The sequence below is a fragment of the Sander vitreus genome, chromosome 6 (assembly GCF_031162955.1).
Source record: "Sander vitreus isolate 19-12246 chromosome 6, sanVit1, whole genome shotgun sequence".
NCBI classification, from domain to species: domain Eukaryota; kingdom Metazoa; phylum Chordata; class Actinopteri; order Perciformes; family Percidae; genus Sander; species Sander vitreus.
The window spans coordinates 23,495,090-23,512,242 of NC_135860.1; the positions used below are offsets into that span (position 1 = coordinate 23,495,090).

At 43.2% G+C, this 17,153-nt stretch overlaps 1 protein-coding gene and 1 long non-coding RNA gene across 2 annotated transcripts in view; one reads left to right on the forward strand and one right to left on the reverse strand.

Moving 5' to 3' along the window:
* The window catches only part of LOC144519966 (uncharacterized), a 35,692-nt gene extending 20,476 nt beyond the window's left edge, over window positions 1–15,216 (forward strand). The window contains exon 3 of the mRNA XM_078253521.1: window positions 13,456–15,216. Coding sequence (XP_078109647.1) covers window positions 13,456–13,611 — 156 coding nt within the window. The 3' untranslated portion in view covers window positions 13,612–15,216. The remainder of the gene's footprint in view (window positions 1–13,455) is intronic.
* Window positions 2,441–4,607, reverse strand: LOC144519967 (uncharacterized). Its single transcript, XR_013502160.1, has 2 exons — window positions 4,406–4,607; window positions 2,441–2,674 (listed from the first exon to the last, which is right to left on the reverse strand). It is a non-coding gene; the product is annotated as an uncharacterized LOC144519967 (long non-coding RNA).
* Window positions 15,217–17,153: the final 1,937 nt, after the last annotated feature.

Genomic DNA, 17,153 nt, shown 5'->3' on the forward strand with positions numbered 1-17,153 from the left:
ATGAGCATGTAAGCGTGAGGCATGAGCAAAAGGAGCACAGTTTACAATTATTTTGACACGTGTGGAAATCTCTAAAGTTAGCCACTGGACGTAATGCTAATTTTACATTCTTATTTATTAAACCTGCATTCATCAATTTTAATTAAGTCTAAATAATTGATTGATTGATTTGGTCAGTTTTGGAGGGCAGAGAAACTGCTGTAAACACAACACTGACATAAGACCTTATAAAGATTTAATGGTGAACAGTTGCCTATTACACATACAGAGCAATGTCAGCTCATTTGGAGACGTGCCCTTAATATTGGCCTTAACATTTGTGTCCTGATGAATTTAAGTCCAATATTCTTTCTCCATTTAGCTCAGAAAATATGTATATGTGAAAGACACGCAGGAAATCGTCCAGGTCGGACGCGAACCCTGGCCCTTCTGTGTTGAAGAATACACCTGTACCTGTGCGCCTGCTCTACCAACTGAGCTAACCCGGCCACTGCTGGCTTCATAGTTTATCAGATTTTTTTTGTGTGTGCTGAGAACAGCTGCCTGCTGTGCTTGGAATTAAGGTATTTGAAAGCTAGGTTACAGGCCAGAAAACCAAAACAATGAGCTGAAAGATGCTGAAAACCATAAAGCTAAAGGGAACTGAAGAGTTGGATGATAGTTCTCTGTGTAATTTGATCCACTGTTGGGATAAAAATATTGATTGCTGCAGCTTTAAGGTGAACTGACTGAGTAATCCACAAATTAAAGCTATAAAACACTGTGACGTCTGGCCTTTCATGATGATTGTTTAAATATATCCAGTGTTTCGCCCATGCTGATAACAACTTGTAGTGTCTTTTTTTCTCTTGTGTGGGTGTCACCCCAGAGAGCCAGACTATACAAAATTCCAGATGGGGGATTTTAAAGACCTACCCTTGGCCTTGAGGCCTTGAGGCTATGTCTATTTAGGCTACATAAGCAACAACAAGCCACTTGAGCCCTGGTTACCTAAAAAATACCTGCAGAACATAGAGCCTGTGTCCCTGCATCTGTGTATGTAACTGTATGGACGAAAACAGGTATACACGTATGTCAACCACAGGTACAGAGAGCAGTGTCACAGAGTGGAATATATTTCCCCCGTTGACCTCGCCATCAGCCAATCAGGTGAAGGCTTCGGGCTGAGTCAGGGGTTAAACTGTGGGAATGAAAGTAGGGGGTGGCGGATGTTTGGATGAGATGTCGTAAAATGTTTTGGCAAATGGTCAATTTTACCATATTGCATTAACAAGCCTGACTCTTCCACCATCATGACTTTCTTTTTGTCTCTGTGTGTGAGAAAGGCCCGATAGGCTTTTGGTATCAGTTCCATCCTGTCTTTCATCAGCTCTACGTATTGAGTTCTGCCCTCTGCGATTTTCTCACAAATATCAGCCCCCCTGCCCTGTAATTTCCATCCTTCCTCACTATGACTCAAACTGCAGACAGACACTGACAACCACACAGGCCCACTCTCAGAGACAGAACACACATGTAATACTGCAGGCAGGAAGTCAATCAGGCAGCAGCACAAAAGCTGAGCCAATCTGCAAAAAGCATCAAAAACAATTTAGGCACCAGTCTGTACAATATGATTCATGGATATGATACTTTCAAGCTATAATTCTAGAGAAGCTTTTACATCCACCCGAGGCAAGGGCTTTTATTTTGTTTGTATAACACAGCCTGTGATATAAAACTTTTTTACATTCAGAATTCTTTTTTATTCTAAGAGGATTCAGTCTGCATTCTTTTTTTATTTGGTGTAAGTTTATTACATCATCCTTAGGTCTCTCCCCTTTTATTTCCTGAAGAACTCTGTTAAACTACATTTTTCTAATAATTTCCTAGAAGTTTCCTGAGAAAACTTGTGTTCTTCTTGTTCTTGGTACTGCTTGGAAGAAAAACACCATTAACCCAAGTACATATTAATTCATTGTTTATTAATTATCGGAACTCTCAATATAGGTGAAATTGTATTCTTGTCTGTGGACAGGTTCCTTATTTTTGAATGCTCAGCTGACTTGTTGTACAAGCCGCTCTAGGTAATAATTGGAATTAATTATTTTGAAGTTAACCCATCGAACTCTGTCTCTATTTTTTTTATCATTAGTACCCAATTGCAAAATTCTTCTTAGAAAACCTCATGAAAATGATTAAGAGTTATTCTTTATCTAACTGACTTGACACTTCTGTGAAACTAATGGCTTGATAATTCTGTAATCTGCCATGCTTTCACTTACCATTTTAAATGTATGTAGCATTAGCCTGTGCTAGTTGCAGTATTTACTTAAAATGTGGCATACATTTTTTAATCATTGAGCTACAAGCAGAGCTCTGCTGAGTGTTTCTGACTACTGTGTTAGGGGCTTGTTCTGACCCAGAACACAGAGATTTCACACACAGACAATGAAAGCAGTTTGTAAAGATTTTAATGAACAAAATAGTACTCAGAGATACAGTGTGGATTTTGTCTGAGCGGGGAATCTCCTGGCTGGTCCGAGTACTGAGGCAAGCCGAGGGGGAAGGTTCCAGGTCGTATGAGACTCGAGGCGGACAGGCAGGGAAGAGTTCACAGAAGTTTCCACAGGTGGATGATAAGGCTGGACGGTGAGGCTGGAAGCTTGTAGGCACAGCGGAGGAGGCAGCAGGTCTGAGCGGTCACTGGACAGAAACACAGGGTAAGTATGAGCTCAGGAGAACAAAGACAAAAGCTAGGGTGCACAAGACAACTCGGACACAACGATAACGAACTGGCGCTGAAGAGGTGATCAGCCCGGGTTTAAGTATTGCTGGAATGAATGTTGTAGCGGCTGTGCAGTGTTGATTCGGCCACGCCCCTTGACCTACTTTCCTCTGAACACACCAGCACTCCAGGGGTCCGTTTCAGAAAGCAGGTTTAGTGAAAACTCTGAGTTTGTTAACCCTGAGATGAGGGAAACGGGGTTTTCCGTTTCAGAAAGAGAGGTAACTTAACCTTAGAGTTAGTTACTATGGTAACTGAGTCTGTGAACCTAACCTGGTCGGGAGCAGGTTTTCTTCATTAAACCTCAAGTTTCTCTCAGTCTCCTCCCTCTCATACAGTGTCAGAGGGAGGAGACTGAGGGATTTCCTCATTCATTCATTCATTCTGTATCAGGCGCATTTTAATGCAGTTTGTTATCTGCATGAATAAAAACTTAATAAATAAAACTTATTGTTAGGCAGATTATAAAACGTTTTTTTCTCAAACATGTCATGTCCTTTTGTCGATGATCCCGTTGATGAAAAAGCTGTATTACTTCACAGAGAGTTTACGTCGGGAGATGATATTGAGTCCCGACTAAATGTATTTTCATTTCCACATTTTTTCACAGTCCATCAGATATGTAGATAGGCCTAACTTATCCGTCCTAATATCACTAACATCCACCATCGTGGACATGCTTTAACATCCCAGCAGATTCTTTGTGTCGCATTACGTTTTTCGCAAACGGCATTTTTCTTTATTGGTGATGCGGATCATACTGTAATAGTAAAGCAACTGTAGCCGTCAGAAAAGTGTGACTCGCTCTGAAACGTTTTTTGTAGTTGTTCCCTGGACACAAACCAGTGAGAGCCATTAAAAAGAAATAAATTATTATACATTATAGTTCTGTTAATGATCATGGTGCTGCAGCCTCAGAATGGGATATAGTAGTAGGCCTAGCTTACTTTTTCGCCCGCAGGATTGCACCCAAATGAAATTATAGGTGTAATACAATTCCAGTTTTCACCAGTAATATTATAAGTTAACTGTGATTAAATATGAAATTAATACACTGTTAATGCTTACGCATTGACTCCAGCAGCAATTTTCTCCCACACCAATTCTCTCTCTTTTGCAGCAGCAGCAGCCGCTGTCTTGCTTTTTTAACGAAATGCATGTTCAAACTCGCTGTTTGTGCGCACAAGTATTTCCGCCGACCCGTTTGTTTGTGGTTGTTACCATGGTGAATCTTAGTATCATGGCTCCATTCATACTGCCTTTTTATTGTGGTGGTGCACACGCGTGAACATACTCTGAATTGATTGAACCAACTCATATCAGCTGTTCTGAAACCGAAAACTCTGAGTTTCCCATCTCAGGGTAAATCAACTCAGACATCAGGGTTAGACTCAGAGTTTGTTAAACCTCCTTCCTGAAACAGGGCCCCAGGTGGAAAAACACAGATACACACAGACAAACAGAGAACAAAAACACCCAAAACAGGAGAAACAGAGAGAGAGCTGCCCATAACACTTTGGTGTTGAGGATAAATTAGTCACGCACATTCTCTTGGCCGGGATTATGGCTGTTAAGGGAGAAGTCACTCAGAGGAACTGCACAGGGCTTATCGACGGTTATAAATTCACTTTCACTTACTGAAATCAGCCTTTGATTTGTGTGTACCGCCTACGGGATTTCCTGCAGTAGTGAAAGAAGAGAACCAAGTGTTGGATTGGGACATCATCCTGTATATAAATCGTGAATGCCCGTGTGGATAGAGCCACAGTTTTTGCAGCAGAACACAGAGCAGAGACTGAAAGCGAGCCAGACAGCTGCTGGTAATCATGACCAGCTTTACTACAGCAGACAGGGCCTTCTCACGACACCTACAAAACACACACACACACACACACACACACACACACACACACACACACACACACGCATTCAGTTGTATACACAATAGAGGTGTGGGAGTGAGCGTTAGAGTTTGTTTTGACTTTGTATTTAATCTTTTATAAATAAGGAATTAAAGCTGGGTTTACCTGCTTAGTTTGTATTGTATGAAAAGGGAAGGTACAGTATGTGCTTCAAATTGACTGCACTCTGACCGACTGACTGACAGACATGGCTGTTAGTCCAGGGTCAAGTCTTCAAAGATATGTATGTTTATGAAAAGCTCAATAATTCTTTGAAAAGTTGCTGCAAGCAGTGATTGTTTGCATTCCCACTAAATTGCTTGTTTTCCGGCATGTCTCCCCTTTTTTACTGTCAGGACGATTCATCTAATTTTACTTCAAGAGGCTGTCACAGAGCCTGATATTCCCCCAGGAGTTGGTGGAAACCAAAAGCAGAGCTAAAAGGGTGTCCAAACTGTGCGACTGTGTTCACTGTGTGACCACTAGCACAATACGTAATGTATTTGGACCGTTAGCGGAGCGTATGTGCCGCGGAATGTATGTTTTAACTGGTTACACCTGCTGGGCACACACGGCGTAGGATTGTGTCACAGGCGAGACAGAGAGCGCTGTGATACATCAATCTACTGTCAGCTGTTATCAGAGGAAGCATGTGAGGGAAACAAGAAATAAAAACAGATCTCTCGAAATGAAACTGCGATTACGCTCACTGTCATTAAGTTGTTTCCAGTATATCAGTAGTTTAATTTTAAAAGGAATATATAGACACTTTATGATCTATTTCTGTGTAAAAGGGCCACACCCACCTGACGTAAAAAACATAAATAGAAGACTGTCCTGTTTTTACACTTGTAGAGTGGATCTCCGCGGTGCATACGCACCGTTTACGCGCTGCTCTCTGCCCGCTGTAGCCAGTTTCATTCATTATAGTGAAAGTGTAGTGTTGAACGTCCGCCCCGCAATGTAGCCAGCCTAAGTTCAAATTAATTGAACTTTTAAGGCGAGGAACGAGAAGCGAATTGCCTGTTTGTGTGAAAACAGCTTTATCCCGCGCATTTGTTTTTTGTTGTTTATTTTTTTGGAATATATAGCGTAATTATATAATTTTGTCATTCTTTCAGGGGAGAAAACAATGGTAGGGGAAACATTGCTACTTTGGCCAGTGTGACCCACTCCGGATAGACTTCACCGTAATCCCAATAAGCACCTCGCAGACTGTTACTGTTACTGTGACTGTCACAGAAAGTCAAGCCTCCGTAACTGCGGAGAGCTGTCATCATATATGGCATCTGGATGTGCGTTTGTGTCATTTACGTTAATGAGAGGGGCTGTAGCTGGTGTTGACTCGTCCTCTCTGGCAATTTCTTGGCTTAATTCACGTTAGACCGGCTGTTGCTTGGTTTTATAAAGTAATTTGCAATATTTCCCTGTTTCGCCATGGCTTGGGCTTGGACTTTCCCGCTCGCTTGTCGTAGTTTCCATCCATCCATCCATCCATCTTCATCCGCTTATCCGGGGTCGGGTCGCGGGGGTAGCAGCTCCAGCAGAGGACCCCAAACTTCCCTTTCCCGGGCCACATTAACCAGCTCCGACTGGGGGATCCCGAGGCGTTCCCAGGCCAGGTTAGATATATAATCCCTCCACCTAGTCCTGGGTCTCCCCCAAGGCCTCCTCCCAGCTGGACGTGCCTGGAACACCTCCCTAGGGAGGTGCCCAGGGGGCATCCTTACCAGATGCCCGAACCACCTCAACTGGCTCCTTTCGACGCAAAGGAGCAGCGGCTCTACTCCGAGCTCCTCACAGATAACTGAGCTTCTCACCCTATCTCTAAGGGAGACGCCAGCTACCCTCCTGAGGAAACCCATTTCGGCCGCTTGTACCCTGGATCTTGTTCTTTCGGTCATGACCCAGCCTTTAGAGGGCGTATTAGTCGGATTTAGGAGTTCCTCAAAGTGCTCCTTCCACCGCCCTATTACCTCCTCAGTTGAGGTCAACCACCTGACCACCGGTGTCCACCACGGTGTTCGTGGGTTACCGCCCCTTGAGGCACCTAAGACCCTAAGACCACAGCTCCTCACCGCAGCTTCAGCAATGGAAACTTTGAACATTGTCCACTCGGGTTCAATGCCCCCAGCCTCCACAGGGATGCACGAAAAGCTCCGCCGGAGGTGTGAGTTGAAAGTCTGTCGGACAGGGGCCTCCTCCAGACGTTCCCAATTTACCCGCACTACCCGTTTGGGCTTACCAGGTCTGTCCAGAGTCTTTCCCCACCCCCTGACCCAACTCACCACCAGATGGTGATCGGTTGACAGCTCCGCCCCTCTCTTCACCCGACTGTCCAAAACATACGGCCTCAGATCAGATGAAATGATTATAAAATCAATCATTGACCATTGGCCTAGGGTGCTCTGGTACCAAGTACACTTATGAGCATCCCTATGTTCGAACATGGTGTTCGTTATAGACAATCCATGACTAGCACAGAAGTCCAACAACAAACAACCACTCTGGTTTAGATCAGGGAGGCCGTTCCTCCCAATCACGCCTCTCCATGTGTCTCCATCATTGCCCACGTGCGCGTTGAAGTCCCCCAGCAGAACTATGGAGTCCCCGACTGGAGCCCCATGCAGGACTCCACTCAAGGTCTCCAAGAAGGCCGAATACTCGAACTCTTGTTTGGTGCATATGCACAAACAACAGTCAGAGTTTTCCCCCCCACAACCCGCAGGCGTAGGGAGGCGACCCTCTCGTCCACCGGGTTAAACTCCAACGTAGCTCAGCCGGGGGCTTGTGAGTATCCCCACACCCGCCCGGCGCCTCACACCCTGGGCAACTCCGGAGAAGAAAAGAGTCCAACCCCTATCAGATCTAACCAGTAGCGCTCCACCTCCCGCACAAGTTCCGGCTCCTTCCCCCACAGAGAGGTGACATTCCACGTCCCCAGAGCCAGCCTCTGCTGCCCGGGTCTGGTCTGTCGAGGCCCCTGACCTTCACTGCCACCCATGTGGCAGCGCACCCGACCCCAGCGGTTCCTCCCAGAGGTGGTGGGCCCATGGGATGGAGGGATGTCCGCCACGTAGCTTTTTCGGGCTGTGCCCGACCGGGCTCCGTGGCAAACCCGGCCACCAGACGCTCGCTGACGAGCCCTCCATCTGGGCCTGGCTCCAGACGGGGGCCCCGGGCTTCCTCCGGGCAGGGTCACTTCATCCCTTCCTCGATTTTTCATAGGATTTTTGAACCATTCTTTGTCTGGCCCCTCACCTGAGACCACTTTGCCTTGGGAGACCCTACCAGGAGCACAAAGCTCCAGACAACACAGCCCTCAGGTTCATAGGGACACACAAACCTCTCCACCACGATAAGGTGATGGTTCCCGGAGAAGCTTGTCGTAGTTTGTAGTTTGTAAACCTATGGTAGTCTACTGCATTCAATCAGAGCGCGACATGTAGTTTTTTCCTTTATCACATACGCTATGGTAATTTTTTTTAATGAATAAAACACGGTTGTTCATTGTTTAATTAGAATGAAATATATGAAAATCACTGTAGCCTATTTTAACAAAATTCAAATTGTTTAGAGGGAGTTATTTCAACCGGTCATTCGGTCCAGTACCGGACAACGGTTACTGTGTAACTTTTAAAATAAAAAGTATTGAATTCTTAAGGAAAACATACTCACAGGGTTCATTGCTTCAGCCCTACTCCGTCTGGTATAACCAGTAGCACACAGGGCCGCTGGAAGTAATTTTGAACAGAGGGTGCTGTGAAAAATGTGTGTTTTTTGGACAAAAAACCTATGAGCCTATAGGCCTATTTAAAATACATTTTAAAATAAATACATTGAGATTCACTATTTTATTGTCATATACACTTCAGTGCACACAGCCAGGGTCTGAAACACACAGACATATATATGCGCTATTAATCAGAAGCAGAATCAGAAATACTTTAATAATCCCAGGGGGGAATTACTTCTGTTACAACTCCGGATATACATACAAGTATTTACATACAACATATAATATTAATTCAACTTCACAATAACGCTATAACAATGCAATCGATTTGGTCAGCTGGCATGAACCTGAGTCACTGCACGTTTATGTCACCACAAGGAAATAATCTCTGACTATTTAAGCACGTTATTGAACATTTCTCCACATCCATTATGCAAAGAACACACGCACAAAATAACACTTTCTGTCTCCATCTCCAACCTTTTTACACAAACCACAAGGAAATAATCTCTGACTATTTAAACGTTATTTAACAGTTCTCCACATCCATTACGCAAAGAACACACGATCAAAATAACACTCTCCATCTCCATCCCCACCACCTTGCAGAAATACTATAGTGTACTACTTACAAAGCTGATCCCACTTGTCTAAAAAATAAATGCTACAAGCGCAGCGGCACCATGCTCTTACTTTGAGCTACAGCCAGAGTGCCCTGGTTACAGGTGTCCAAATGTCGAGGTGCGCTCTGGGGTCGTGGAGATAAAGTCTCTCATTAGGGGACGAATGTCCAGGGAGTTCAGAATGTCTGTGTGGGCATGCATCAGCGAAAGGTGTGTGAGTCTTTTCTGGGTCATGGTGCTGCGTACCCATGTCTTCAAAAGACGCAGGGTGGAGAAAGTGCGCTCGGATGAGGCCACGGAGATGGTTAGGCACAGACATAACTCGATCAGTTTTTCTGTCTCTGAAAACATGGCTCTTGTTTGTGGCTGGAGCTTTGCCAAACATGATGCTACATCTTGGACTGTGACACACTTAGACCCTCTGTCTTTTGTGACATCGGCAAGCTGCTTGGCGATGCTTGGCCTAAGCATTTTGAGCTAGAGTTCAAAGCGGTCTGTGTCAAGCTCCCCCGGGAGCTGAAGGGCCTCCAGATTGACGCTCCTTCCCTCTGCTGCTTTGATAACAGCCCTCTCTCGCTTTGCGGCAAGCTTCATACTGGCCTGATCAAATCTTCTGTCCAGCTCCGCCGATATCACATCAATCAAGCCTCGAAAAAGCTACGTCGCCAATCCACTGTTTGTGCGCCATGCGCCACTGCCTCTGGCTCTCTAGTTTGGTGAAGGCGAGCTGGGGTTTTGCTCACTCTAGGGGTGGTGGTGTCTGGCATTTTCAGGGAGGTTTGTGATGCATGCAATGCAGGTTTCAACCTTGCGGATCAGCTGGTCCACAACTGCATCATCCCGGAGTGTGGCTATTTGTTCTCTCAGCACACCTGTGCATTCCAGTGCACCTTGCGCACTTGCTGTGGCACTCTGTAGGCTTGTGGCAACTGCTTCACAGGGTTCGAACAGGGCATGGCAGCATAAAGACCGAAATATGTTCTCCCTTTTAAAGCCTGTTTGTAGTCCCCTGATCTTTGCTCTGCTGTCCCCCTGACACTCTTGTCATCCTTCAGCTCATGCAGTGTAGTCAGGAGAGTGGGGTAAGCTGCAGTGACGCGTTTAATGGCCCTGACACACCAAAAGTCCTGGCCCTGATGGCATTGGAGGCCGTATATTAAAGAACTGTGCTGAACAGCTGGCAGATATTTTTTGTTTTATTTTCAAAATGTCCTTACATCTCCACACCGTTCCTAACCTTTGGAAAAACTCAATTATTGTCCCGGTGCCTAAAAATAAGGCTCCAGAGTCTTTTAATGACTTTAAGCCTGTGGCACTCACGTCCCTTATTATGAAGACGTTAGAGAAGATCGTGAAAGACGAACTTTTGAACTCTGTACAGGATCTATTAGACCCGCTTCAATTCGCCTACAGACCAAAACGGGGAGTGGAAGATGCAGCATGTACTCTTTTTAACTTGATCTATATCCATCTTGAGGGTGCAAAGAGCTTTGTGCGGCTGCTTTTTATTGATTTTTCTTCAGCCTTTAATTGCATTCAACCACATATTTTGGCAGGGATCTTAAAGAATACTTTTAATATTGATCCTAGTCTTATCTGTTGGCTGATGATCTTTTTAACTCACAGGTCTCAACGCGTGAGAGTGAATAGCATCTTATCCGATGTTCTCTTTTCCTCCACCGGTTCCCCCCAGGGCTGCATCCTCTCCGCGATCTTATTTATTTTATATACAAATGCATGCCAAAGCCAGCACACCAGGCGTCATATCATTAAGTTCGCTGACGACTCGGTAATAGTGTCGCTGCTGACGCACAACGACCCTGAGTATGGCGCTACCTTAAATGATTTTACAGAGTGGTGCAAATCATCCTTTATGAACATTAACGTGGCAAAAACTAAAGAAATGCTGATCGACTTTAGGAAGAATCCCCCCACCCTCTCTCCCACCCTTATTAACGATCAAGCTATCAAAGTAGTGAAGCAATACAAATACCTCTGTATTATAATAGACGACAAACTCACCTTCGAGCCTCAAGTTGACACTGTCTGTAAAAAATCACACCAGCACATGTTTTTTTATCGTAAACTTCGCAATTTTAATGTCGATAAGACCTTTATGAGGATGTTTTATTGTTGTTTTATTGAAACTATTCTTTCTTTTGCCTTTGTGAGCTGGTTTGGGTCCCTCACTCTTAAAAACAAAAACAGGCTGCAATACATAACTAAAGTGTGTGGCAAAATTTCCCACAACTCTCTGACTGACTTAAAATCGCTATATGAGACAAAGACCCTGAAGAAGGCCCAGTCAGTCCTGGCTGATATCAGCCACCCCCTGAACAGCTACTTCATGTTGTTGTCGTCTGGCCGCAGATTCTGTCTGCCTAAATGCAGGACAAACAGACACAAAAACTCTTTTGTTCCTGCTGCTATAGGGTTTGTTAATAATTCAATGTGAGACGTGGACTTCTGTGTAGTATGTATCTATTTGTGCCCTTTATTGATAGTGTCTGTTGTTTGTATGGCTTATGTGTTGTTTATGTTCATTCTATTGCTGCACAACAAATTGCCCCTCGGGGATAATAAAGACTCATTGACCTTGACCCAACCCGATTATCGGGTGTTTGACAGTCTGGCGAGGTCAGTGACTCGAGTCTGTTCGGTGCGTTCCGTGCTGTCGTCCGACGGAGGAGCTGTCAAATTTTTCAGTGGCTTTACGCCAATTTGAAAAGCCGGCATTCACGAAGGGGTTGTCTTTCTTAAATTTGTCTCTAGGTATGACTTTTTTTCCGACTGCTTTCAGACAAAGAAAACACAAAATATGATCAGTCTCTTCCACATAATGCAGCCACTGCCATCTAGCAAACCAAGCCGGTGCCACAGAACGTGAGAATATTTCATTACCACAACGCCGTGCAGGAAATTTGAAACTGGATGTTGGCTGGAAGGGCTCGTCTAATCCAATCACGGTTGCAGGTGCTAGGGCTGGGCCTGCCGGTGCAACTGCAGGCAGAGTTGGCACCGTTGTCATGGTTGTGGTACTAGTGTTCTTCTTCACTGGTGGTGGTTTTCCAAAAAAATCCGAAACCCGTTTCTGTGCCATATTTCCTCCTTGTTTCTGTCATTAGACAAAAATGTAAATGTACTAGTCTGCTGCTGCCATGGATGGATGTATGCTGCATGGAACGAGCAGGAAACCTCTTTACTCGGCGACCACTAACCTGCCTGCCTGACGTTGACAACGTAACTTCCAAACCTGTGTTGATTAGGCCTCAAAATAATGAAATTAAAATCCAAAATACACGTAATAGCCTACGTGTGTCAAAATCATTTCCTAAAATATTCATAAGGAATTTATAAATTGTGCAAAATATTTTTAATAAATTTTTTTTTTTTTTATCTCCCTCTCGCCAATAGGGGGTGCAGCACCCCCAGCACCCCCACTTCCCGCAGCCATAGTAGCACATGCTGGCTAACGTTACCAAACGTCCTTCTCTACTTGTGCTACCGTTGCACTACGTTTTAGCAAATGTACCACTTTCCTGTTGTTGCCACTAGGGCTGGGCAATCAGGGCTCTAGAGTGCGACCACAATTTGCAAGGGTGCGACTAAAAATTGTCCTAGGTTGCACCGGTGCATCGTTTATATCGATATGATTTTTTACTGCATTACAGTAAAGTGATGTACTTTTCTGAACTTACCAGACTGTTCTAGCTGTTCTATTATTTGCCTTTTCCCCACTTAGACATTATGTCCACATTACTGTTGATTATTTATCTAAAATCTAAGTGTGAAGATATTTTGTTAGAGCACCAATTGTCAACCCTAGAATATCGCCGCAATGTCGATATTGAGGTATTTGGTCAAGAATATCGTGATATCTGATTTTCTCCCTATCGCCCAGCCCTAATTGCCACTGGTGGCCACAGTGGCCGCTGTTGAGCTCAGTTACTTTTATAATGAGATGCAGATTAGAGGATGGATACCCGAACCGAGTACAGATATTAAGAAATGGGGTAGGGTCGGGCTCGGTCACATCAGCGCGATAAGGCATTAAACATTTTAAATTTAAAAAAGCTTATTATGTAGGTGCGCGCCTGTGTGCGCTGATGCCTAATAAAAGCGGGCTTTCCACACAAACAAACATATGTGTCATTAGTATGAGGAAAAAAAACAGATTTTAAATGTGTCAGGCTCGGGTCGGGCTCAGACATTAATATCTTAATGCCTGTCGGGCTCGGGCCGGGTTCGGTAACTGCTCTGTCGGATGCTGGCCGGGCTCGGACAGAAAGATGCGGCCCGATCCGCACTCTAATGCACGTCTGGTTGTCATTCAGATCATTACCTTATGTTTAAAAAAGAAACCTTAGTTTGATATAATTTTTTTTAACTTACCCCATATCTCATTTTAAATATTTTTCTCACCGTCAGACCCGTGAATCCAACCACATTGGGGACCAGCTGGGGGCAGAGCGGAGCAGCAGGATGGCCCGGATACTGAACCACGTGGCCCTGGCACTTGGCTTCGGCATCCTCATCCTCAGCATTGTCTACATAGCGGTGGTGTCAACTCAGATGAAATTCTAAATCAGTTTCAACATCTTTCCCATATTCCTAGTCCCTATTATCATTCTACATCAGGTAATCAGACTAGGAACATTACTGGTCATCTGGAAAAGTTTTGGTTGAAAATCTGTAACCCTTTAAGTCACCTGTTGGGCTAAAAAGATTTTTGAAAAGTTACTGATATATTAATCAACAGTAGAAGCCCATGTAATCCATTACTCTCTACACTGTAAAGAGTAACCTGCAACATATTTCTTCAACATTATTTTGTGTTTGGGATTTTCTTCTATGTTATCACGCATCAAAAATCAACATTTTCTGTTTTTGACATTTCAAATATTTTTCGACTTTGGCCAGTGTTGCTCCACCATATATATAGAATGCAGGTGTTATCCAAAGAGTTTTACATGTTCGTGTTCTAATAGCAAATGATTATCAATACACAGTTTGTAGTGCCACATTTCCTATTGAGCTGAGTTTTGTGCAGTTTTGCAATTGAAAGAGATTTGTCTGAGTGTACAATAGGTGAAATGTTGCTGCCCTTTCAACAGGATTGTTGGCTGGAAATATGCATCCTCTAACTTTCATAAGAGTATGCTAACAAAGAATAGAATTTTTAAAAAACTAACCAAGGATACTTAAATAAACACAGAAGGAGAGAATTGGCTTTGTTAAGCTCATGCCGAGCAGGTAAAAGATGTAAGAGTGCACACTGCAAGGTCATTTACAGAAATTTTAGAATTGCCTCCTCTTAATTCCAGCTGAACAGGAATGCACAGCTTCACACAAAATCAGCAGAAACAGTGGAGCCTATATGGCTGACACAGCCAGTTGCTCCATCAGTGGCTCAGGCTCTAGTTTAAAAGCATAGTGTGTTATGTATGGCCTGCACCGTAACGTCTGTATGTTCCTTTCTTAACCAAAGCTGAAAAAATGAAGATTTTACTGTATATCACATTTTCTTTATTAATAAAGTTAAAGTATCTTGAGAGAGAAAAAAAAACACTTCTGCTGTCTGGTTTATTTAGATGATTTAAATCTGACAAGTGCCAGAACCCAGGGGCCTGTTGCACAAAAGTAGAATGAAGAAATCCAGGATAACTGAAAAAGCGCAGCTTGACTTAGTGTGGTCCGCTCATCGCGGCTTAATCGGCTGCACGTTTGCCGAGCCAGGATGAGAAGGTGAAGCTATGTCAAGCCAGGTGTAGATAGCTGGGATAAGTGCACGTTCAGGGCTTTTTTAAATAGACCACGGTATCGATCACAGATTTACTGATGCAGAAATGGAGAAGACGCGTGCGGCATATGTTTAACCCGCTGAGCAGCAGCTGTTAATGGAAAATGACGAGGAGGTGAAACATATAATATGCAAAAAGGGAAATACGGCTGTTGTTATCAGACAGAGAGAAAAAGTCCAACAGACAAAACAATGCGTAAGGATTTAAAAAGATCTACTTAGGGCCAACTAGTCATTTTTACAAAGTTTGAATTGCTTTTAATATGCTTGTTTTGTGTTGGTTTTATTGCTGTATCTGTTTTTATGTGCTAAATGTGCTGGTTGTACTGTAAAGTGTCTTTGAGTAGCCTGTAAAGCACTATATAAATAAAATGTTTTATTATTTATTACTTTGCCTTAAAAGTGAGCAGAGGGAATTCATGTTCCTCGGGCAATTTACCCTAAGGACTAGGCTTAATTTCAAACCCTTACTCATAATGAGAGAATATGTTTTACAACCATATCCACAAATCTATATAAGCTATAATTCTAAATATCTTTCTACAATTAATGTTCATACAGCACAAACATGTCTGGACAAAAACTAGAAAAAGAAGTAAGTGACTTCAATACACACTGTAGCATATCTGTAAAACAATATAGCCTATTATTCATGTTTTTTTCTCACTCCAAGATGCGTGACGGCACCAAAATAAAAAGATTAAGAAGCTTCCAACACACATTCTCACTCCCATCTGGAAAAATACGGACGTTTGGTCAGGTGCCATTGTCGTCGTTATTGACACTAAAAGTCTCCTTTAGAGTCCGCTGCACGGTGTGGGAGGATCCCCCTGCCTCCCCCCGCCTCTCCATGTTGCACGGGGCATATTCACGGAGAGAGCAGCGGAGGAAAAGCTCCTTTCCTCCGCATTGTCCCACTTTATCTCCGGTGCATGTGCAACAATTTCTTACCATCCAAACAACTGCAATAGAAGGATTTAAATCAAACTTGTGACCGCAATAGTGACAAGTAATGCATGTTAATAAAAATAAAGCAGAACACATTCAGAAGACAATGAAATAACTGTTAAACACGTTTATTTCGGATCAGAGCAGCAGCTGATTTAACACATCAGACTCCAGGATTAATCTTAGCCTGGCTGTTAGCCTGCTCTGGAGCAGGCTAGCTGCAAAGAATAAATCTCCATGGTTACTTGGCTGGGTTTAATTCAACCTGCTTTTGTGCAACCAAATCAAAGCTAAATTCATCCAGGATAACTTGAATATCCCGGCTTAATCCCTTATCCTGGTTTTGTGCAACAGGTCCCTGGTCTACAGTAGGTCCCTGCAAAGATGAGAGTGGCACTATGGAACTTAATCTGCATCTGTCAAATGTATGATTTCTACCACAGGCTGGTCTCACAATAAATGTGCATTAATTGTGCTTCTGTATGCAGTTTACATATTTAATTGGTAAAAACAAAACAAAAGCATACTCTTTCAAGGGTATGTTTACCTCTGTAACCAGTGTTTCTCAAGTTAGTGTATGTGTGGGAAAAAAAGGCTACGTGCCAGTTTCAGGTAGAGGTTCAGGTTTCCGAGAAGTTTATAAACGTGATATGATAACAGATAATTCTAGGCCATATGTTCCCTACGGGTTTTCCATCATACTTTAATACTTTTTGCAGGTATGACTGCTAAAACAGGTATTACATTGCATTCTGTGATATAAAATATATCTTAAATGTATGTTAGTAAAGTCTGCAGAAACCCTGTTGTGGAAGGAGATTTCTTCTTTCAGCCTGAGGCTGTCTGCAAGAACCTGATGACTTAGGGGTAGAGAACGGATGTGAAGAAATATCGGCATAGTCAAACATTTGGGAGTCATTATGAGTTACTGAAAGTGATCCGAGGCTCTTACGGTAAATGTTTGGCCTCCAGCTCCGGCTCGCCCAGCCCCACCCTCACTTCCTCCTTTTAACTTCATAGTTTATCCTCGGAACAATTGGATGACTTTAAAGTTAAAGTTTTTGCAATCACCCTAACCATCATAAGACTTTTTTTATTTATGACCAGAAATGAGCATTTGGCCTGTTAACTGCTCAATCATGTTTCATTTTCTCCTTAAAATGTTTGCTCTAGATTGAGTCGATATAATAAAGTAACGCAACTGGATTGTCTATATTTAAAGATATATATATATATATATATATATATATATTAGGGCTGTCAATCGATTAAAAAATGTAATCTAATTAATTACACACTCTGTGATTAATTAATCGAAATTAATCGCATACATAATTAACGGTGCCTGAACCGATACTTTTTAAGAAAGTAAAAAAAG